At 38.0% G+C, this 24327-nt stretch overlaps 1 protein-coding gene across 1 annotated transcript in view; it reads right to left on the bottom strand.

The window, feature by feature from the left end:
• Positions 1-3874: 3874 nt before the first annotated feature.
• Positions 3875-24327, bottom strand: part of drp2 (dystrophin related protein 2) — a 174248-nt gene continuing 153795 nt past the window's right edge. Inside the window, exons 19-24 of the mRNA XM_015381980.1 lie at positions 21279-21344; positions 15326-15472; positions 11226-11478; positions 6143-6308; positions 5980-6066; positions 3875-5657 (exon numbers count right to left, since the gene is read on the bottom strand). Coding sequence (XP_015237466.1) covers positions 5638-5657; positions 5980-6066; positions 6143-6308; positions 11226-11478; positions 15326-15472; positions 21279-21344 — 739 coding nt within the window. The 3' untranslated portion in view covers positions 3875-5637. The remainder of the gene's footprint in view (positions 5658-5979; positions 6067-6142; positions 6309-11225; positions 11479-15325; positions 15473-21278; positions 21345-24327) is intronic.

Raw genomic sequence — 24327 nt, 5'->3', positions numbered from 1 at the left:
GGTACATGATCAAATTCAACACAGGGGGAAGCATCAGTGAAAGGCTGGACAAAATGATGCCTGTGAGCATGTTGGTCAGTGATGGCAATGTTCTTTGGAGGGGCTTGCCCAGAGGCAACCCCATCTTCAAATACAGTTTCCATCATGCAACATGGAGTAAAGACTGTTAGTGCACATATTTGAAGAGGCAATATACCATATAAAATGGAATAACAGTATGATTATAAATTAAACATTAAAGTTAGTGGAGGAGGTTCTTTCCTCAGGTGGATCATCAAAATAAGTAGCCCTCTTAATTGTCAATCAATTGTCCCACATGCTTGTCCCCATTTTTACTTACAGGTGGTGAGTCTGACATGGTGGAAAAATTGCAAATCTTCTTTTGGAAAGTAAGCTTGAATGAGCGATGCAAACAGCAACTTTTAAGCAGAGGATGCACAAGCAGAAATGGGCTTGTGCATGCTCTTGCACACGTTTAATAGGCGTTCCCTCTCGGGAGCAGGTACAGGGTTGTGTATATGCATTTTTTATTTTTTTTTTTACTGAAGGGGGCGGATCTTTTTAAAAGTTTGCAAAAATCCTCCACTATACCTTTAACTGATTACAGGTGAGAGTCGCACATTAGCACAGGCGTTATGGACTCGCTGATATTGTAGCCTTTTGTCTTGGTGGCTGTAGGACATGGCAACTAAACTCAAAAGTAAACTTTACATAAACAATGTAAAGATGTATATATCTGTAGCTGTGGAACAATAAACAACAGATGTAAGCAATAACATAGCCCAATCATTTCTCATTGTTAATTGTTGTATATTCTAACTTTGGGGCTGCTCAACAGCTAGATGCTGCAGGAAGTTAGAAAAGTTAAGTGCTGCATTCATTTTACTTTAAAGCTAAAATTTTAGCAATCTAAATAGGAAAATTTACTTTAAATACCAATCAAAAAAAAAAAAAAAAAAAAAAACTGAATCAAATCATGTTCATCAGTTTGGATCTCTAAATCAAATATAGCAGACAGGAGTAACATTTGGTGATAACTGCAGTAATAAAACCTGTTTAACAATATATGGTGTAATTTAATATGATTTAACAAAAGGATAATTCTATAAGAACTAAGTGCATCAGAATAGCAAGGAATGTTTAGATTGAATATTTGGTGGATTATGACTTTGCATATACTACACATAAAAACTGCTTGCCAGTAATTTACCAAGGTGGACAGATTTTTACTGGCTTTCGTGTCCATTGGTTACATAGACAGCAACTCATTTCAATATTAATGACTGACTTTATGGCATTGTTAGCCATGCAAACAGATTTTAATAGCTGAGGCAGGCAAAGTAAATCAGGGCAATGCACAATTATTAGATGGTAAAATAATAATTAAATGTCCTTTGAAAAGTAAAGGAATAAAAATTATGTTGTTATGTTTATATTCCATTATAAACACGTTCAATGATTCACTTAGATGGTAACATGTTTATATCTGAATATTTAAGGCATTAATTTTTTGTTTTATTTGACAATATAGATATTTATTTTTTAATTTATGTATTAAGCTGTGCTACTTTGCTAATAATAGCTTTCACCCTAGTGATGTTGCATCATAGATTCACTACCAGTGACCAAATGTTTTCCTGTGTGTTAAGCTGCATAAACACCATCTAAATTCCTTTTTTTTTTTTTTTTTTACGTTTTTCCAGTGAGATAATTTAATTTATTTAAATGTGTATTAATAAAAGAAAAACTTCCACTACACTTTAAAATGAAGCTTTGTGATTTAATGACTTGTGTATGCCATAGACGAATAAGGTATTCTGAATGTGCAACTGGAGAATCAAGGGAGGGGAAATGTCATTTCCACATTTAACTTCCAAGCTAAATGGAACAAAGCAGAAAATCTTTACAATGTCAATAATTTATGCCTGCATTATAGCAGTCAATTTGTCTGATTATTATTGTAGTTACTGGATTCAGGGTGTCTGAATCCTAATCAACAAGCTCTGATAATCTATGGTACTTCATTAAATATCCATTGGCTGAATTTATGTAACTGCCATGTCGGTATGATATTAAGATAAATAAAGGCTGAGATGCTCTGAATACCTCCTCATCTTTTTCACAGCTTGTCACCGCTACATGTTTTTGTTCATCAAGTATGGATACAGTGTGTCTGATGGCTAATCATTATGTAATGACATGCGTAAATACAAAGAGATAAATTACAAAGAGTAAACACTGCTTGTCATCGCTTTTCCCCCGCCACAAGCAGAGTTTCTGCCCATTGTTCTCCCCTGGAAAAAATATAAAAAGAGATTTGAAGCCGTTCAAATGCACAAAAGAAGATTTTGCTAATGATAACGACTCCCTTCAGCAGCTGAACAGCAGCAAGATCTAGTGGAGGTTACGAAATAGTCGCTTTTTTTTTTTGGAAACATGGAGCTTTCTTTTGCTGACCTTAAGGCTATTAGCATTTGTTATATGAACTGCACATGAACTATCTGTCTCGCAAACCTGCTGCGTCCTTGGGGATAGTTCCCTAGCAACTGCATCAAAACTAACAGGGAGCAAGCACTGAGGAGGATGGTGTCAAATGTGAGTGCTGTGAGCCTGCAGTCTGACAACGTAATAAATGCAGCAGACAGGTTTCAAACTTGTGTTTGTGAGGTCAGAGCACCTTCCTCTTGATAGTTAGGATGAATTTCTCAACCCATCAGTCCTTTTTGGAACAACAACATGGTTTTACTTACAATAATACACAAAGCCAGTGTTTTAGTCTCTCAGGTAAACTCCAGTGCTGCTTATAAAAATGGGAGGCACATCAAAGTGGATCTGTTCACCAGCCCTCCAATGATAAATACAATAATTCTTTTTGTTTTAGTATTTTTTGCCTCCCCCTCTTTATGCCTTATAGATCTGTAGTCCCTCTGAGCAGCGAGCATCATCTGTCCTGAACCAGTTTGACCTGCTCTCAGTCTGATGCAACCCCCTTTCCTGAATGCCAACATAAGTGTAGCAAAACTAACTTCTGCCTGACAAAGTTCTGTTTTTAAGGCATTAATCAGTGTCTGCAAGAAAGAGCATGCAAGAACTTACAGTGCCTCGCAAAATTTAAAAGTTTAAACACCCATTAAACTTTTCGTCAAATTACAATCAAAACATTTTATTTTATTGGGATTTGATGGGAGAATAAAACACAAACCATTGAGTGATCATAAAAGGGAAGGGAGATGCCGCTTGTCTCATGTTTAGCTCCATTCATCAATGCATATATTCTTAACTTAAATATCCTTGCTAAAGACTATCACCCCTTCAGCGGATGCTGTAATCATCGTATTTCCCAGTGGTGATAGTGTATTTAGGTGCATGAGAAGCCCCAGTAACATCTTGCATTCAAAAATTTTATATCGCTAAGCTATGGATCTTTGCAGCAGCTCCTCCTGAATTACGATGGGAATATAGTTTTTTTTTTTCTTGTTAAGTATATCCCTAGCCAGCTGGTCAACTAGATGGATTATCGGGTCTTTTTAGGTTTGTAGTTATGGAATTATAGGTTTCATTTTCAAATGACAAATCTAACATTAAAATAGTTGAAGCTTGTTCATTTCATAACCCTGCTATTCACTTCCCTTAAACTTTTTCCTTGACCTGTTTCTCCATAATACTCTTTGCTAAACCTCTGCGGAACTCACATAACAACTTGAACCTTACCAACACTAAATTGCAAATAGGAAGGACCCCTTTTACCAGTTCTTTAAGGGTACAGTGGAGGATTTTCTTTTTCCAGGTGGATCATCAAAATAAGTGGTCCTCCAAATTGTCAATCATTCTGGTCATATGTTTATTAAAGGCTGTCCGACGTGCTCGTCCCCATTTTTACTTACCGGTGGTGAGTCTGACATAGTGGAAAAATTGCAAAACTTCTTTTGGAAAGTAAGCTTGTACGAGAGAAGCAAACATCAACTTTTAAACAGAGCGTGCACGAGGAGTAATGTGCTCGTATATGCTCTTGCACGCATTTAATAGGCGTTCCCTCTCGGGAGCAGGTACAGGGTTGTGTATGTGCAGTTTTTTTTTTTTTTTTTTAAATAGAGAGGGCGGATCTTTTCAAAAATTTGTGAAAATCCTCCATTACACCTTTAATCTCTGAAGGCCATTACATTTACTGGATTCCTTTTGGAAGTATTGGAATAAAAGTCACTGATAATGTATGCGTAATGTGTGCATAATCATTTTCCATTTCCTTGCATGTAAAAGAGCCTGAATACTATAGATTTTTCCATTAAATATCATGGAATATATTATGTTCTTCTGCCACATAAAATCCCAATAAAGCACATGTTTTGTTTCTTTTTGTTACAACATTGGTTCCAGGTATATGAATATTCTTATAAGACGTGTAAATAATGAAGTTATTCTTCACATATCCCTTATATATGTAAATATGTGCTATCAAAGAGAAAAAACACATACAAATCTATATAAGTATTTTAAAACTGCATTGAGTGAAAAGATCGTCATGGATAATGATGCTAAAAGAGTGCATTATGGTGGTGAGCCTTACAGTGTATAGACCCCTGTGGTTTTTTAAATTGGCCTAGCAGAGAGGGGGAGGGCATCAGCTTTGAGCTCCTGTCAATTTCTCTTCTCACAGCATGAAAACAATAAGTTCCCGGGGAGGGGGGGACGCATGGTGATACATATCAGCATATGCTTCCTCAATAGCACAGAATTCCAGGAACAATACAAATTGGCTTGTAATTTGCTGAATTCATTGGAGGAAAAATAAATCAATCTCTCAGGTCTATGAAAGAGTATATGGGGTGCATGTTTTTGCACAGCATGTTATTAGTTTTGCAATGGGCTCTTTGTGTATTTAACCAGAATGCAGGTGGAATCTGAATAGGGTGTTTGTATAGCAGCATACGTGTGAAGGGCTCACTTAGGAGAGTGACAAGCAGAGCTAGAAGTGAAGCGCAGTGTGTGCAAACAGAGGCGCTGTGCTAGCGGGCACTTTGGGCAGTCTTTAATAAATCAGGGATTTATCTGAAGATGCACCATTCTCATAAAGGAAACAAACAAACAAAAGCACTCTTCTGAGAGTTCTCAGCTCCAATTTGCATCTCTTATATCAAATGATATAAAATCAGCAAGCAGACCCTACGTACAATGTCTTAAAAAAAAAAAAATCCCAAACATATCACATTCAAACGTAAAAAAAACACAAGTGAATCCCTTCTTATTCAGTTCTGTATTTTTGAAGTTCTTCATCTGGATTTTGTGCTCTGAACTGATATAAAGCTTCACACCTTTAAACGACTACACAATTACTGGTAAGCACAGTGTCTTGGTTGGACGTTAAGGTTTTTTTTTTCCCCACCTCACCTTCTGCTAACAATGTATTCCTCTTTGCTCCTTAACATGCTGTCACTTAACCTACAAAGCTCAGCCTGGCCAAAAAGGGCATCAGCGTCAGCCTTCGGCAGTTTGCAAGAGAAAGGCTTTTAGTGCACAGCGCTTCAGAAGAGGGTTAGTTCTCAATGTTGCAGCTGGGCAGTTGTAGGGTTTGACGTCTCGACGTCTGACCTCATGCCTCGTTCCAGGCCATCATTCTAATTCTTTAGGGCACTCATAGGGTTAGATGTGTGATGTGGTGCCTGAAATTAGAGAACAAAAGAAATATGAACATATGTAGGCCAAGAAAAAATGAAGCCAAGAAGGCTGTATTGAAAAATGGTTATGGATCGCCTTGCATACTGGACTTTAAAAGCACAGGAGTAATTTATAAATCTGTGACAGTGACGCTAACAGTTTCTCTTTGCAACAGTCTATGTGTCACTCTTATCTCCCTCCCCCTTTGCCATTTAATCTTTGTGTCCCTCCCTCCCTGACTATCGACCTACAGCAGTACATATTTGCTCTCCTCTCCATCTCTCACTCTCCCTGGAGCAGAGATCGGTGCAATCTAGATGCACTCACCCGGTTCCGAGGGGAAGACGTTTCTCAGCTGTTCAATGACCTCCTGAAGCTGCAGCACTGTGTCCTGCTCACGCTCCAGACTGTCTCCTGACACACAAACACAGTTTAAACCTGTTAGGACGTGGGTGACAACTGGATATGATGGAAGAGCCTGTGGATTTACCATTTAGCATTCTTTTATTAAATTTCAGCCAAGCTGTGTGATGCTGACCTGCTGCCTCTGTGTCGGTGGTCTCCCTGCTGTGGGGCTCCCCCTGGTGACCCCCTCCTGACACTGGCGAGGACAGGGTCGACAGCTCTGATCCGTTTGCCTCTGAATCATCTTTGGGCTGGTTGAAGAAATAAAAACGACACATTAAAAAACGATTCATCACATTTAAAACTGTTCAGTGACCAAACCTTTCAAATGAAGGATAGAAATGTGATGGAATGAGAACTTCTTGGACATTTTCACATTTGTGCATTTTAACAGACTTCGTATTATACACCGACACAATGATTGAAAAATTATTTTGTAATTGCACTCAACTCCCCTGAGGCAATAATTTTTTGCAACCGTGGATGAAATATTTTCTTCACAAAAAATTTTCAAACAGAGTCAGATTGGACAGGGAGCTTCTGTGAGCAGAAACCTTCAAGTCTTGCCACAGCTTCTAATTTGGAAATAGTCCTGCACTTTGACTGGGCCATCTTAACAGATTGTTATTCTGATTAAGGCCGAACTTCTGTCCCAGTTTTAAGAGTTTAATAATATTAGAACTTTTTTCATTGGGCAGTGGGTTTTGAACCCAAATCCCTATGCCCTAGCCACTAGTGTGCCACTCCCCACAACCTGTAACAGGGTGAGTTCTTGTGTTTCTACATCTATGACTTCATTCAAACTTCCATGACATTTGATCTCTTCTCTGATCTACCTAAGGAAAAACATTCTCCCCAAATGATGATACCACCAACATGTTTCAATGTGGAAACATTACATTTGGGTTGATGTGCAGTGATTGGTTTCCAACACAGCCAGGGCAAAAAAAAAAAAAGAAAAAAAAAAAGGCTATCATTTATTTCAAACGAAAAGCTTACCTTCTTCCACATGTTAACTATGTACCCTATAAAATGTGCTGTAAACAGCAAATGTGTTTTTCTATGTCATTTTTACGTTAAAGGCCAGATTTATGCAGAATGAGCAGTCAACAGGCTGTTGCACGCAAGCTATAGCTATCCTAAGTTACTCCAGAGTGACTTTGGCCATATTTTCTACTCCCTTAATTAATGTTTTCTTCTAGTCAGTTTAGGTGAAAAGGGATTTCTTGTTAGTTTTGTAGCTGTGCCCTAATATCTATTGTAAATCAACTGATTAAACATGAGATGAGATCTTGAGATATTGTTTTTTACCCTAACTTTGTTTTAGATTGATTCACAGTTTTTCCCCCGACTTGCCAGATGTGTTTCTTGGTCTTTATTAAGCTATGTGTTATATAAGAAACCTCTGGGGTCATTGACAGAGCCAATGTATTTTGTCCTTTATAACCAGATTAAGTTAAACACAGCTGGACTTTGCTCAGCTAGTTAGATTTCTATTTAAAATATTGAAAAGAAATATCCCAACACATTAAAGTTTGAAATTCTCTCGCACTGTGTAAGAGCATTCATGAATTCTAAGCTTTAGAGAAAGCCTTAAAACGTGCAACACCAAAGGATTAAGATCACAATCAAAGATGCATAATGCAACACAACAATACAATATTCAACATGGCATGTTTTTGTTTTCAGCAAAAAACATGCCGAAAAGCAGTCCTCTGGAGGACTTTAATTTCAGCTACTTGCAGAGGTGTCTGCAGAGATGGGCCAGATTCATATATTTCAGATTTAGTTTTTGCATACTTTAGAGAAAAAAGCTGTGATATTGTTACACAGACAGAATAACTCAGACGGCATACATTTTTCTCGCATGCAGAAATACTGTGTGAAACTCCGTCCTCCTCTTCTTCTCCCTGCTCTATTTTCCATTCACTTTCAATTTCTAAGTCTTAAAGAGCATAAGAGGCAGCATCCTGTCCTTTTTCCTAAGAATCTCTCTCATCGGTGTCCCTCTGTTTTCTCATCATTCACTGACCTGAATGTGCAATTCAGTTACTTGTACTTAATAATTTACACAACGTCATAACGGTAACAACATGAGTCAGCTCCCAGTCTCTTATGTCTCTCTTTGCTTTTTTTCCTTTATACTGCGGTGAATCTTTTTATGCGACCCATCAACGTCTTTAACTTATGTTCTTGTACTGTACTTCTTTGTATTTCCATTCCCCAACTGGTTTACATGTACTGTTGTTGTATTTATTTTGTTTATCTAGAAGTATAAACTCAAAATTTTCTCTGTGTTGCTTTCATTTTAACTGTGCTAAAAAAAAAAAAAAAGTATGGAAGAAAAAAGCTCATGCAGCAAAAAAGGGAAAGGATTTGAGAAACAAAGTAAGACATTTAAAGATTGATATACATGGTAACTAGTATTTCTCCATATCAGCTGGTTATGATTAAAAAAGAAGCATGATGCCCCTTCAGTTCAGTCTTCATTCTTGTGTCATCTTTAACTTAACGCTATGATAAAACAGGCTCTTTCATTATAACTTCCAGCTAAAATGTCAAATTGGACAATGCTGCTATCGAAAGCATGTATTTGCATGCTTCTGATTACCTGTTAAAATAAAATGAGAAGACACAAATTTATTTTTATTTTAACAGTGTGCTAGTTCATTTAAAATACAGCAGCTCCTGTTGAAAAATTATACTTAAAAACAAATAACCTGAAGACCATCTGAACCTAACAAGACACTCTTTTTATATAAACACATAGGCAAAACTCTTTTACACTTAAAATTGTAGGGAAACAGCTGTTCCAACCGTTGCATTTCAGAATTCTCCCAAGTGGTGCCCGACTTTACACGAGTGAATAAAGTGAATGTGATTGATTGATCATCAAGGGGGCGGGATGGTTGTGGCGGAAGGTTCACAAGCAAGTTTGATTGTGGCCACTTTATTGGAAACATCTTGCTAACCAGTTAGCAACTTAGTGCTAGTAGGTCCCCAATGGGAAATGACATTGGGACCAAGTAGCACTAAATTGGTGACTTAGTAACAACACTGTCAAGGAACGCTATGGAGAGCGGAAACATGCAAGAGGAGGAGAGTTTTGTGTCAGAGGTCGTGGATGAGTCTTAGAGGAGGAAAGTGGGGGATGATGATATTTCAAAGAAGACACCAGGGTGGCAGAAGCTTGGTTTGATGTAGAAGGCTTACAGCCATACATGTATGAGCCCTTGACTTGCAACGCTGCCAGTTCTGTTAGCGCTACGCCTGCCGAGGACACAGACATCCATCCCCGTGAACACTGGGACGGAACTCAATGGTAAAGTAAATGATTCTTATTTCTTATTTCACTCGTTGTGAATATTAGCTGCGACATATGAATCAAAATGCTATGACCTAAAAAATGTGATTGACAGATGACCGTTGATATATGATTGGCTGAATTTAGGTGTACATGCTGACGTATAACTAACTGGCCTGCATAAAATAGCGACCCCCCCCCCAACAGAATTTAAGACAGGATTTTATTTTTAAACTAGAAATTTCCAAAATTTTGGAACAATATCGTCTGATAAAGAGTACATTTATATACATGTTTAAGCCAGAATGATTTGACATATAAATATGATTTCCCTACGACTTTAAAGAAACTACACAACATAAGTAGGAACTTCACTTGTGATAACTTGGAAAAGGATTACATTTCTGTTTAGATGGGTGCAGACATTCAGCATGAAGATACAGATTAATATGACATTCAAATGTTATTTTCCCAGGGTGGAAAAAGTGTACAAAATATGCAATGAACAAATAGATTTACACACTTTAATTCCCCCCTATATAGTCAGTAGCATCATCATGTGGGTATTGGATCCTCTCTAAGTTCCATTTATATATACTGCTAGGATGTTAACAGTTGGACACAGCTTGTAGCTCAAGCTTGGCAACTTTCCCAAACACAGTTTTAACAAATATTCTCACAGAGTGATCCTACAGTATCTTACCCTAAAAATCCCCTGTTAACAAGAGAGTCTATCAGCTGCTGTAGCTGCCGAGAGTTACTCTAAGCAAGGAGGCAACAGGAATTTTTATAGTGAGGAGGTGCTGTTGACCCCAATGCTAGGTGGGACACTTTCCTGTGATTGGTTGATACAACAATCAAAAGAAAAACAAAACACAAATGCGCTCCAAGTAATCAAAGAAGTGAAATCAACCGATCATAGATATGGATAAAGAAATGTCTTTCATGTTGATGAAATTCAGCAAAGCATCAACATTTTTAAACATGCCCTATTCACATCCTCATCATTATATTAGTTTGCTTAGTTTTATTTACGCAACATACCCCTCATTTTACCAGCTCATCGATTTAATATCAATGTGAACTCACCAGGATTTCACTATCATTGCCTGTCTGTTTAAGGCTGCTGTATTTGGGAAAACAACCATAAAATGGAGATAAAAGGTGAGGAAACCGTACTGCACCTTAGCAGCGTAAACTGAAGTTACATCCAAACGACTGCATGGGAAATTCACGCTCAATATGCAGGGTATTATGCAAAACACAGCCTATTCAGGGTAATGGAGAGCGACGTGAAAGTGCTTGTTGATTTTGGTTTTTAATGCTTTATCATCCATTAACGCTAACAAATTGGACATGGGTGTGTATTCTTTCACAATTTCTCCCCCTAGTTTCTTTAAGACCAAAGTCCTTTGTGAATAACTTACTGAGGTAAAATTATTCAGAGAAAATATAAGGGTTTTCCTGCAATGGTGTGGAGGTCAGTTCCTGTGATCATTTCTGGACATGCTTAAAAGTACGTTTCATGATTGTGATGCAGCTTTCAAAGTGATTCTTTCACCAAATATATTGGTGGTGTTGTACTTAGATATTTAAACATGTTTGTATGGTTTAATGCCTTTTTGGAATAAAAAAATACACTGTAAGTCAAACTAGGACCCATACAGTAATTTCATTTGTAAAAAAAAAAAAAAAAAAAAAAGAAAGTTTATTCCACCCAGAAAAAGAACATTTTCAATTTAATTTATTCTAAATCTGTTGCAATGAATGTAAACATCTGAATACAACTTAACTCTTTCTATCAGTAATACCTACAGTCAAAGCACGTTTGTATTGCTGTTCATTCCCTATACTCCAGGTTTACCTGTAGCAGAAGCTCCCTGAGCCTGCGCAGCTGGGACTCCAGCTGTTTGTTGTGGTCCTCGAGGATCTGCATCCTAGTCTCCAGGCGTGTTTTGTGTTGCCGCAGGACCCGTGCCTCGGCCAGCAGCTCTTCATCCTGTGCTCCTCCTTCTGTCGGTGATCCTGGGCCTCCCTCACCAGCTTCAGTTAGCATGGGAAGTGCTGCTGCCTCTTCGTGCTTCCACTTGAGTCGCCTGTACTCACTCTGCAGCACCCTGAAGACACACAGGAGAGCGTTGATAACGAACAAACCTATTGATGCAGGTGCCCAAAAAGTATATTTTCTCTTCCCAACAGAAAATGTACATAAATGTAGTTTATTGTTTAAAATTATTTAAATGGAATAATTTCCCCCAAAATGTAAATATTACCATATTTCTCAGTGCAGAGTGCTATACTTACATTTGCATCCTAGTAATTTATTATCACTGTGATGCAAACTGGTGTTGACAATTTACCCAATTAACATTAATCATCTTTAATAAAACCTTTATGTACTCAGCATGCAATATTTCTCTTAATGAAAATACATTAGCGTAAATGTGGAGAGTTTATGGCCTCAGGATGTAATGTAATTAATTTAAGTTTGAAAGCTGTCTACAGGCTACAGACAGTAATGTGTCTAAAACAGAAAACTTTAAGGACTGCTATCATATCGTTAGACTGTTCACCCTAAAAAATAGGCCAGAGAAATATTCATAGTTTAAATTTTTATATAATGTTTCTCCATTTCAGATTTTTTGACTGTTTTTAACTTGTTTCCATGTTTATAAGGCTAATTCTTCCTCATTGGAACAAGCTTTGTAGGTAATGCTGAGCCTACAGTAGGTTAGACATATTTTCCAGTCTGTCGTCAACATAAAATTTAAGGTTTAAAGATTTTCATGCTTAAAATTGTACCAGTAGAAATAAGATAATAATAATAATAATAAAAAGATAATAATAATAATAAATAATAAATAATAAGTTGTTTAGCTGTTTTACTGGTCTCCAGATTGCTTACTTCAGATGGAGGTGTCCAGGCGACATTAAAACAGCTGTCCGAGCTAACTCAGTAGAGTAGCAGCTCTACTCCTTCTGGTTCAAAACTGCTTTGAGATGTGAGCAGTTTGAATTGTTTGTAGTCGGAACACACCCTACTTATGGAAGGGTACTAACATCCAAATCTGCCAGTCTGGAGGCACGGTCCCTGACCGCCATGCAATGTTTAAGAGAGGCGTCTCAGCAACACCAGCCCATCAACATCCAAAGACCAGAAGTACTCAGGGCTGATCTCAACCACTACAGAAGTATTACCACCTTGGAGTTTCTTGATCACCTTGATGACCGTTTTTTGATCACCTTGTTGATAAACACGTCTAGCTCCGAGGACCTGGTCTCTGCTTCCACAAGGAAGGTGCAGTGACAGCTTATTTGAGAAGATCTTTAGAGTATTCCACAATTTGACAATACCCTTAGTACAGGCCAACGTGGAACAAAATCGCACAAAAAAAAATCATAAATGTCAATCAAATGAATCAACTAATGGAGGCTTGGACTTGTAGTCGCAAACAAAATTCAAGTTAAAAAACAGGCTAATTCAACTTTTATGTAATGTCCTTAAAACAGGTCAAAATGAGGCTCAGTATTGTGTTTGGCCTCAACATGCCTGTATAGCCTTCCTACAATGCCTGGATAGGGTCCTGATGAGGTGGCGGATGGTCTCCTGAGGGATCTCCTCCTAGACCTGGACTAAACTTCTGTACAGTCTCTGGTGCAATGTGACATTGGTGGATAGATCAAGACATGATGTCCCAGATGTGCTCAATCGGATTCAGGTCTGGGGAACGGGCGGGCCAGTCCACACTCCAGCCACATGAGGTCTAGCAATTTCCTGCATTAGGAGGAAACCAGGGCTGAACACCAGCATTTGGTCTCACAAGGGGTCTGAGGACCTAATCTTGGTGCCTAACGGCAGTGTTGCTACTTCTAACGAGCACATGGAGGACTGTTGGATCCTCCAAAGAAATGCCACCCCACACCACTAATGGCCCACTGCCAAACCAGTTATGTTGAAAGGTGTTGCAGGCAGCCCATTGCTCTCCATGGTGTCTCCAGACTGTCACATCTGTTACAGGTGCTCAGTGTGAACCTTCTTTGATCTGGGAAGAGCACAGGGCCCCAGGGGTAGATTTGCCAATCCTGGTCTTCTGTGGCAAATGCCAAGCCTCCTTCAGGGTGTTGGCAGGCTGTGAGCACAACCTAAATCTGTGGACGTCAGGCCCTCATACAATCCTCATGGAGTCAGTTTTTTTCGTTTGTACAAACACATGCACATATGTGGCCTGATGAAGGTCAATTTGCAGGGCTCTGGCAGTGCCTTTCCAGTTCCTCCTTGCACAAAGACGGAAGTAGTTGCCCTCCTATGGGCTCCTCCATGTGTCTTGGTGTACTGGCCTGTCTCCTGGTAGTGCCCCTAGACACTACACTGACAGACACAGTAAACCTTTTTGCCACAGCTTGCATTGATGTGCCATCCTTTATGAGCTGCACTACCTGAGCCACTTTTGTTAGTTGTAGGGTCTGTCGCATGCTACCACTAGTGTTAAAGCACCACTGACATTCAAAAGGGACCAAAATATCAGCCAGAAAGCATAGGTACTGAGAAGTGGTCTGTGGTTCCCACTGCTAATTGCCAATAATTTCGTCCTGCCGTCTATTACATTTGCACAAAAACATGTGAAATTGACCGTCAGTTACTTTCTAAGTGGACAAGTAGATTTCACAGAACTTTGATTAAATTGAAGCTATATTGTGTTTCTTACATGTTCCCTCTAATTTATTTGGAGCCGTGTATATTTTGGGATATATCATAGAATCGCAAATATGGTTTTCATCAATGAAGACAATTACTGAAATGTTTTGATAAAATATTTTTTATGTACTGTGAATATATTTTGGCTAAGTACCATTAAAAAATATATATATTGTTTGAAGAATACCGCAATCTATGGAAATTATTAGTGTGTGATATACGATCCCTATGCATATAATTGATTTGATATGAATGATTTACAATTTAAAACATTTAAATGAATTAAGAGATTGTTCCTTGAAAAAAATCATATAAGAAATATGAAATATTAAATAATATAACTATACAAAAAACAAACAGTTAATGCTGTTAATCTATTTTGTTGGACATTTTTCTGCTATAGAGTAGACTTCCCTATGGTAGTCCCGATTTATTGCTTCGATAGAGGTTATAGGAACATCATACTTGAATTTTAAAAAAACAAACAAAACAAAAAAACTAAAGTTGGTCAAGATTTCAAACATCCAAAGGCTACATATATGTGTGGAATTATGTGGCTTCAAAATGAAAGCAAAATGCTTGGGTTTGTGAAAGTCACTGGCAAAGTGAGGATGAGAGAATAATTCATATGAATCATTCACATAAAGATGCCTCCAGTGACAAATTAAGTGGATGTGGAAGAAAACAAATTAGCCCCATTTATAGAAAATGTCTGAACCCCAAGCAAATAAATTCAAATTAAATTATTCATAGTTTGTGTTTCAGACACGCTTTTTCACTTGCATCACACCAGTCAGCTCATTGTGAGTTTTCTTTCCTCTCTGCTGGACACAGCCTGTCAAAGCACAGTTCGATATACAGCTACTCCCATGTTATCACGGTTTTTAGGTATTTGCTTGTCAGCTATGTGTTCAGAGACTGATTTTCCTTTACTTTTCTGCAGGCTGTATAAAAGACTGTAGATTTAGAGTCTGTATACTCTCAGCAGGAGATTATTTCAAACAGCAGAAATATTGAGAATAGTGCAAACTATGAACACCCTCACAAATGTTTTATTGAACTTGTCTGGATGTCTCACTAACCCATGTCTACCTGCTATAAAAAGAAGATCAAATCATATTAGCAAACTATGGAGACCATGGCTGTCAATCCTTAGACTATTGAGGTTTATAATTGATATATTTTTATTTATCTATGTTGTTGCATTATTAATTTATGATTGTTTATAAACTCGAACAAAAAATTTAGATCATTTCATAGTTACAGACCTGTTCTCGTTTTCCAGACGGGCCAGGGTGCATTGGAGCTGCTCCTTGTCCTGATGCTCCAGGTGAGCCAACAGCATATGCTGCCCGCAGGGTGAATCATGGTCCAAGGCTGGGCTGGAGTGACGCAGGAGGTACTGATCTTCATCCCTGAGTCCCCCACACAGGAGACAGCACACTGAGCCACCAGCACACAGCCACCAGCAGCACAAAGCAGAGCCAACGGCATGGCAGCACAAGCACACAAGCCAAAGCAAAGCAAAGCGGGACGGCGAGGATGGAGATCACAAGACAGGACATAATGAAAGAGAATGGGACACAGCAGGATGGGATGTTGTGACATTGCCAGTCCACAATAAACCTGGCACACCGCACCATTAAACCCCTCACATTAAGCAAAACAGCAATTCTCATCTTTAACTGCAACACAACACAGTTCCAGAAAATAATAAAACCATCACTGCCACTTAAATAGGAAATGTAATGTGCAGGTATATTACAGTAGTGGCTGTTGAATAATAAATAGATGTGTACCTGTTTGGCAGTTATTGTAATGAAAATAATGGAAAGACAGTTATTTTGCAGTTTTGGAGATGATGCCTCTGCAACCTGGAAAAACTTTATCAAAGTTAATAAATCTCAACAAAAAAAATAATAATACATTTTTTACACTGTAAGATAAACCAAGGTTATTTTGCTTGCTGCACTCTACTACAAAATATATTGAACACGTCAACTAAATCCTTAACTCCTTAATTTAAGGTGTTAAAATCCTTTCAGTGTCCCAGGTGTATGAAATCCTGCATCTAAAAATAGAGACTACATCAACAAATGTGTGAAAGAAATCCAATCATCAAATTTCCTCATATTACACATTTTGCAGTGACACTGTGGAAACGGAAATACTTGGGATCAACACCTTGTCAAATTAGGATTCATGACAGAAGATGCATAAAACAACCTGACATAACGGTCAGTCAGTACAAACCTTCAAACTTTGTGTGGCCTTCAGAATGAATCTACTGGAGTTTAAAGAAAGCTTTGTGGAATAAATTTCCATGGCAGAGCAGTTGCATCCTAACCTTACATTGAGGGCAAAGCAGAGTGGTGGAAACGGTGATTAAAAGTGCTCTGCCACTGGACTCCAGATTAGTGTAGACATGCTTTCAGGAGAAAAAGATGGATTATAAGAAGTTTCTGCTACCATGACCAACTGATTCAGTAGGTCAAGGCAACACAATATCTGAGCTAAAACATTACTGAAATCATTGGTTTATTAACTGACTATAACCTTGTCATCGCCTATGTAATTAGATTGTAATAAAAGGCAATAAAATTTAGCTCCTTCTTCTACACTGTGACTCATTGTGACTTAACCTTAGGGGAAGAATAAACATCACAGCTGCTTAGGATAAACTTAAAAGCAGAAGTGGCCTTCTCTACCGTTGCAGGTTTGTTGGTTTGAGCTTTTGGAAAGGATATCTCATGGACACCTGGAATGGGTGTCTCAGATATGACCTACTAACTAGAGGTCTTGGGGCTAATCATGGACTTGTTGGAGAGATTAAATCTCACATTTCAACACCTCAGAGTCACAGAAAGATAAGCTGGAGGCAGAAAGGAAGAGTTTCTGTAGATCTCTGCTTAAGCTGCTCCCACTGTAGCCTCATCTTGCTTTTTCAGGATGTGGGCATAAATTGATGTCAGGATATAATTTTGTAATACAGAGTAATTCATCAAAGAATGTTGAAAAGCACCTGTAATTCAGATGCAAGCATTATAGTAAAAGTAATTCAGTGCACAACCTCTATTGTTGTTATGGTTGCACTGATATTCTAACCTGAATAAAGACGCCTTTTATCTTAGATTATTATTGCAGCCAAAAATACTTTTAACACAACTAAGTAATGAACACAGCGCTAATTAAACAACAATGCTAATGACTTTATACTTCAAATCCTCTGGTTTCCAAAAGTTTTCACAACCCATTTTAAAATGAAAATTTTGATGTATTTAATCAGGGATTTAAATGGCAAACCCATAAAAAGTAGTGCTAAGTTTTGAAGTAGATAAAAACTTTCAAGGGATTCAGATTTTTTTTATATATATATATATATAAAAACCTGAAAAATTTTGCATACATGTGGATTACAGTGTCAAAACTTTCTTTAACTATGGCTCACTGGAATGGCTTCCCTGAGTCTTCGGGGATATGATGCTATTTTTGATAGATTTGATAGAGAGCATCTGTGATTTGTTTTGTTTTTTGTATTGTCACCAATTCTCACCTGGATTTAGGTCTGGACTTAGACTGTGCTTTTCCAACACAAAGACGACAGCTTTTAGCTAATCAATTTCATTGCAGCTCTGGTTAAATGGTTACTGTTGTGCATTGGAAGAGGAACTGAATGATCAGCCTTTTGCCGCCTCTAAGATTTTTCTCCAGTATTTTGGGGCCTATATTAATCTCCTCCAACTGGCATGTAGCCACCTGTCAATCATTACAGGATGCTTGTTAGCAGCTGATCAATCTGCAATAGCAATAAGTCATGAAGTGAAACACCCCCTCACCTTTCTTACAGTAAGTCAAAACATTGTCAGGTTTTGACTTAAGAAATAGTTGAGATGGGAACTTAAAAAAAAGACACCTAATAACTTGCTAAATGTTGTTCATGGAGAATATGCAATTCAGAGCGAATTTACCCAAAGTTTGTAGGGGTGGGAAGACAGTTTGTTCTATTCCCAAAACTGAAAAGGAGTCTTGGAAAAAAGTAGACATAGGCCTGGTGCCATCCTCATGAGCAGCTGAAAGGAACAATTGTGAACCAAAGCTACTGGTTTTTTCTCTGTAGAGAGGTAACAATCTTATATCGTTTTGTCATGACATTGTTTGCTCATGTTTAGTTTGGAATAAGCATGCTTCTCTAATTATGAACACATATGGTATTAAACTGCATTCAAGGCAATGTGCTGGCAATGGCTGCAAATATTCATACACAGCCTGATTATAAACGTGATAAAAAAGCATGTTCTGTATTTTCCTCTTTATATTCTATATTTACTCTACTAATTTTGTAACTGCAAAATGCAATCTCTTCATTCATAGCCAATATTACTATGAGCTTCCTGTTTGTGGAAAGCATGGGATTTATGCAGATTTTTCCAATGGTACTTTGAAATTATGTCACTAACTTGTTTGTAGAAAAAAAAACATTTTGCTTGTTGTCTATTTCTTATGGTTTAGTGATCAGACGAAATGCCTCAATGAATACCCAAGGTAGTATTTTAAAACTCAAGTACAACTATTCTGTGTTTGTCTAAGCTTATTTTATATTGGCTTAAATTCCCATGTGAGTGTAAAGATCCTACAGTTGCCGCCACATAAAGTAACTCTGACCACCTTCTCTGTCCTTGCTAAATAAAAAATATATATCCACAGCATCATGCTGTGGATTTTTCACCCTCAGGTCTGACAGTAATCAGGCCTTTTAAATGTAGGCTCAAAAACTCTGAGTCTCAGACCAAGCATCTTTGGTCGGGTTTCTTAAATCCCCTCCATGTCTGGTTTATTTTTATGTGTTATTCTGTTGTCACATATAGAAAAAAACGGCAGATTTTTACTATGCACTTCTACTTGTGCTCTCTACTGCGTTTCTTAATTGAGTTGTGAATCTTAGCTTGAGTGTTGCCATGGACTTCTCAGTTGTTACCCTGACTAAACGTCTTACTGAGGAGTAGGGATGCACCGATCCGATATTTTTTATCAGTATCGGTCCAGATATAAAGAAATAGATCGGTATCAGTGACAATTGACTCGATATAGGGGCCGAGCTGTTCATTCTAATTCTATGCTATGCTCTGCCGTCATACGGCAGCGCAACAACACAACACGGCCATATTGTTTATGATGGAGCGAGCGAAAGTATCTGCGGTGTGGAGGTTTTTCCACGCTCTCTCAGCCTACAAGCCCAATGGCTATGTGCAATATTTGTTGGAGAAATGTTCCGAGAGGCGGTGTTAAATATTTAAACTATAAAACCACCAACTTAATGAAATACCTCCAGAAATTTCATAACAAGGAACATGCTGAGATTATCGGACTCGCAAACAAAAAGAAAGCAGTGGGAAGCAGCTAACTTTGATGGAAGCAAAGGAACGAAGTGAAGTTTTTCCATGTAACAGTATACTGGCCAAAAAAAATCGCAGAGATGATACTTGATAATGATAATGCCACTTTTTTTTTACATGTTGACCAAGTCAGAGAACTTTTGGTTTAAGATTTTGTGCACAGTTGTTAAATACAGGAGTCATAACATTTACATTCGGGTTGTTTCCTTTTTTTTTTTTTTAAGAAAAGGGAAGTCAAATCATATGCACAGAAGAATGATCCCAGTTTTTTTCACACATTAAAACAATTTTTTAGGTAATAATTCAGTGCTGTTTTTGGTATCTGATTGGTATCGGCCGAAATCTAACTTCAAATATTGGTATGGTATCGGAGGTTAAAAAAGTGGATCGGTGCATCCCTACTGAGGAGCCTGTTTGTGGAAATAGGTACACAGCCATACATTGGTATGTTTTCGTACGTTTGAAGTAATACTGAAATATTTGTGTTTTTAGATCAGAGATACTAAAACAATTCTCCATGCTAACAGCTTCGAATGCTGTTCAATGATCCCTGATTTAAACTTCTCAACTACTTTCTGTTGACCTGTCTGCGTGAAGCTTCCTTTAGCAAATCTTTTAGAATTTCCAAAAGTTCTGAGAAAAGAACGTTGCAGTTTGTTGTTTTAGTCCAAGGTGTATAAAGACGTTTTTCCAAGACAGTGTATGTCATACCTCTGTTACCTGCCAGTAAGTACAGTGAGTGCATAGCAATGTGGAGAGATGGGGGATGGGAGTAGGGGCTGTGGACACAGACAGCAGGAGTCAGGACAGAAAACAGCATGATAGCAGCCAAAACACCAGCTGGAGACGCTGATAGCACAGCAGCTTGTACGTAGCCATGCAGCAAAAAAGCTGCAATGACAGACAGAGTGACAGGTTTGCAGAAGCAACCTCGAATACAAGGCCGCAAGAGCAATGCTGCTGCTGGTACTGACCGGCTTGCCATGCATACAAAACACTGGAGAACTGAATTACAGAGAGACATACATGCAAATGTAGGATGCAAATGCTCTAAAGATGCATGTGTATATAAATAAAAGCAGCTCTAAGATGCACCAACGTCAGAAGTTAAACTTGTTACTGCCAAGTTTTGTTTCAAACAAAAAAGTAGCTCTTTATGAGGTGTCAATCACAGCCTGCTGTCAGAGGTAGACAAACATAACATTTATCTGAAGAGAAATAATGAGCACTTTTTACAATGCACACGTTAAAAAATGCACCTGGAGCCCCAAAGACCGCACAAAAATTTCCTCAGTATTTCTGGGCACAAAGCATTGACTTTAATATACAATGGAGTAAAACAATCTTTGAGGAGCAAGAATTTGGCAGCTCACGCCGATGACAAATAAAGTAAGAATCAGGCCTAGAAGAATGACATCCAACAACTCTATACCTTTCTTCAATCTGTTTTTATTTTATTTTTTACAATGAGTAGATACTGCCTCATTCACATCAAAATAACACTACTTCCCTACACTATCTCAGGCAAACCCTCCAGACATAAACAAGCTTGTTCTACTATCTATAAAAGCCCAGAGACCCTCATCATAGCAGGCGTTTTAAATGATGAAGGAAAATATGAGGGAAGCTCCATATGGGTCATTTTCATTATGTGGCTGATTATTTAAATGATTATCCATACGTCCAGTAACACAGCAACATGCATGTTCATACTAGAGCACAGACACAAACACATAAACGGTTGATGTGTCAAAGGCAAAAAAGGCAAACACACAACCCCCCCAACACACACACAATCAGGGTGTTTGTTCTGTGGCCACATACTCACAGGCTCTCATCTGGAGACAGGCTATCTGTGAAAAACGAACAATTCTGATTCTCCATTTCTGCCAATCTGTACACAGAAACACACAGAAGTCTGTGAGTTAGTCACAAACTCAATAAATGAATAACTAAACAAATGAATACACCAATAAACTGACATTTTATCAGGCTTTGTTTTTAGTTCATTTCAAGGAACAAACAGTCAGAAAAATATTTTCTAGACAAACAGCCATTGTAAATAAATCAATAACAGGGAAATAAAAAAGTCAATGAGAATTAAAGTGCCAAAGTCATTACATTATTATCCAAATATTTGAAAACAATGATATAATTTATAATTTATAATTTAAAAAGCGAGATAACTATCCATAAATCACATATGCATGCTCAATCTTCAAGCTTGGTGCCATCATTAATTATTGTTTCATAAGTAGCTGTGTATGAATGAAAATTTAAAACACTAGAAAAATAGAATTTATTATTTGTATTTGTGACGGGGTGGAAATAGCATTCACTAGGGTAAAACTTTAGTACTGATGACAAATTCGAGACAACTAAGATTTTCAAGGTTTGACTAAGGAGTTGTTTCCACAAACAACTTGTAATATTTTCAGCTACCAGTACCACATAGACATATTGATTACCAGTTAAAGTATTCTATGCACTGCATTGTGAGGATACAATCCTTAGGTTCCCTCTGCTATGTCAAAGACCAAGGAAGTAAAAAAGTTAAAAGGCAGTAAAGAAAATATTCATGCAGGATGATGATGATGATGATGATACGGATGATGCATTAATTTTTTTAAGTAGCAAACATTTTTTTAAAAGAGCAGTGTCCTGGTGATATCTTTAAGAGCTCTGTCATTGCCAGTCAATCTCCTGAAGCTAGATGCCAAGTGATGCGAGAATTTAACAGAAACAATTTTTTTTTGTTCCCAGAAAGTTCACTTAATTTCAGCAATAAACCCAAATAAAAAGTACAAAAAATTGAAAAGTGTACAGTAGACCTACATGTTCATGACAGTTATTAGTGTCATTACAACATTCACCAGAATTATTGTACATTGATGTTCCTTTGATATCTTGAAGCCCTATAGGGGAAAGAATGTAAGAGGAAGAGAGAGGAGAAATATAGAGGATTATACTGTAGGTCTCTGGACCATAGGGTAATAACAAGGCTTTGCCGGGGGAATCACTGCTGCAGACATGGTGATTGTTGTCCAACTGATCAGTTTGGTTATGTTATGTGCTCGTCCCCATATTCACTTACTGGTGGAAAGTAAGCTTGTATGAGCGATGCAAACAGCAACTTTTAAACAGAGCGTGCACAATAGAAATGGGCTGGTTCATGCGTTTAATAGGAGTTCCCTCTCATGAGCGGGTACAGGGTTGTGCATGTGCATTATTTTTTTTTTTTACTGGAGGGTGGGTCTTTTCAAAAATCGTCCACCATCCCTTTAAAGGCAATAGCCATTCTTACAGAATGAGAGGTTTTGAGCAACAACAGTAAAACCTCTGTAACACGGGTCAAACAAAAAGTCCTAGTAACCTTGGACATCCAAAAGTAACAGAAATTTGAACCTAAAGCTTCAAGTAGCAGGCTTGCCTAAAGCTTAGTTAGATGAGGAGGAAGTTTTTACCCCTCCTTTGAGCTGAGAATGGTTTGATTAGTGTTGACACTTTTATTCATAATATATGAGCTGAGAGGAGCTTGTTAAACACATATGAAGGAAGCAGTGGATTAAAATGTGGCTCTTTCTTTTAAACATTATGATTTTATCACCAGGGTGAAGCCACTCATTGATGAAATACATGCCCAGCATAGACAGACTGCATACTAGAAGACTTAAATGTTTGCAGCAGCATTGCTCCTACAGAGAGACACACTATGCTGCTTCTCTGCTGCAGGGTTGTCAGCGTAAGCAGTGAGTAGTGAAAGCAGGACCGGGTAGTGATTTAGAAGTTGTCTGAAGTGTCCAAGCTACAACCTATTTCTTTTCATTTTCCAATGCGACCGTAGCACTGAAAAATGTTGGATTTATCCGTGTCCCGGTACATGAGTCCTGGCACTGTCAACCTTACTGCTCGTAATTCAATCCACAACCCTATTCATCAGGAGGGATCCTAAAACCTCAAGACGAGAGTCAGGGACAGGAGTAAATGAGAAAGGAAAGGGCAGAACGTAATAAGACACAGCAGTGTGTGTGGGCTCTGGTTTGCACAAGCTGGTGTTTAGTTTTTATATATGTTAGTGGATGTGAAAGAAAATGAGAAATGAGAGCGAATGAGGGCTAGAAAGGAGAGATCCTGCCTGAACTTCCAGGGGCTTCTTTATTATCTCCTCATCTATCCTCTGTGAGATGTCAGAGCAGCTGTGATGATGAAAGGAATGAAATTCAGCATCAATGAATAGGAAAAGAGAAGGCTAAGAGATACAGATGTTAAAAGCAGAAAAGAGAGAAGAGGCTGTCTCTGTGTTTGAAGTTTACAAATATGACATCTGTAACCCTGAACTTCAAATACAAATATGGTGTTTGAGATGAATAAAGTATTTATAAAACTATGGGAGTGAGCTTTGGTCATATTTAATCTAAAACGTCTTAGAGGCAGCTAGACTTCTGCACCTCCAGTTTCCATGCTTTAAAAAATCTGGCTAAAGGAGAGTAAGTTTGGCAAATTACATGCATTCTAAAAAATGTTTAAAGGCATTTAGCACGGTTGATAGCTGAGCAGTTGCAGGACAACATAAAGGAAAAAACATTAATTCAGTGCTCTCTAATTTCAAGTTAATATTGTCTAACCTGCAAGATACTTTATTTGATGTGTAAAAAAAGAAAACAGAACTACATAGCACAACCGCACTGTATGGAGGTCTGGTTATCGAATCTTTGCTCTCATCTTCTGAAGGTGGGTAAGTAAATGGAAGGTAAGTAAATGTTGCTACAATGGAGGTAGCAACATGTACTGTGCGATAGATGAGATGTGAAGATACATTACAAGTAAAATTCAAAAAGTTAAAAAGAATTTTACATCTTCTAATATGTGATATGACT

Source organism: Cyprinodon variegatus, unplaced genomic scaffold (genome assembly GCF_000732505.1).
Source record: "Cyprinodon variegatus isolate N-32 unplaced genomic scaffold, C_variegatus-1.0 Scaffold245, whole genome shotgun sequence".
NCBI lineage: Eukaryota > Metazoa > Chordata > Actinopteri > Cyprinodontiformes > Cyprinodontidae > Cyprinodon > Cyprinodon variegatus.
Note: the sequence above shows the minus strand (reverse complement) of the source record. Positions and strands in the feature narration are given on the sequence as shown.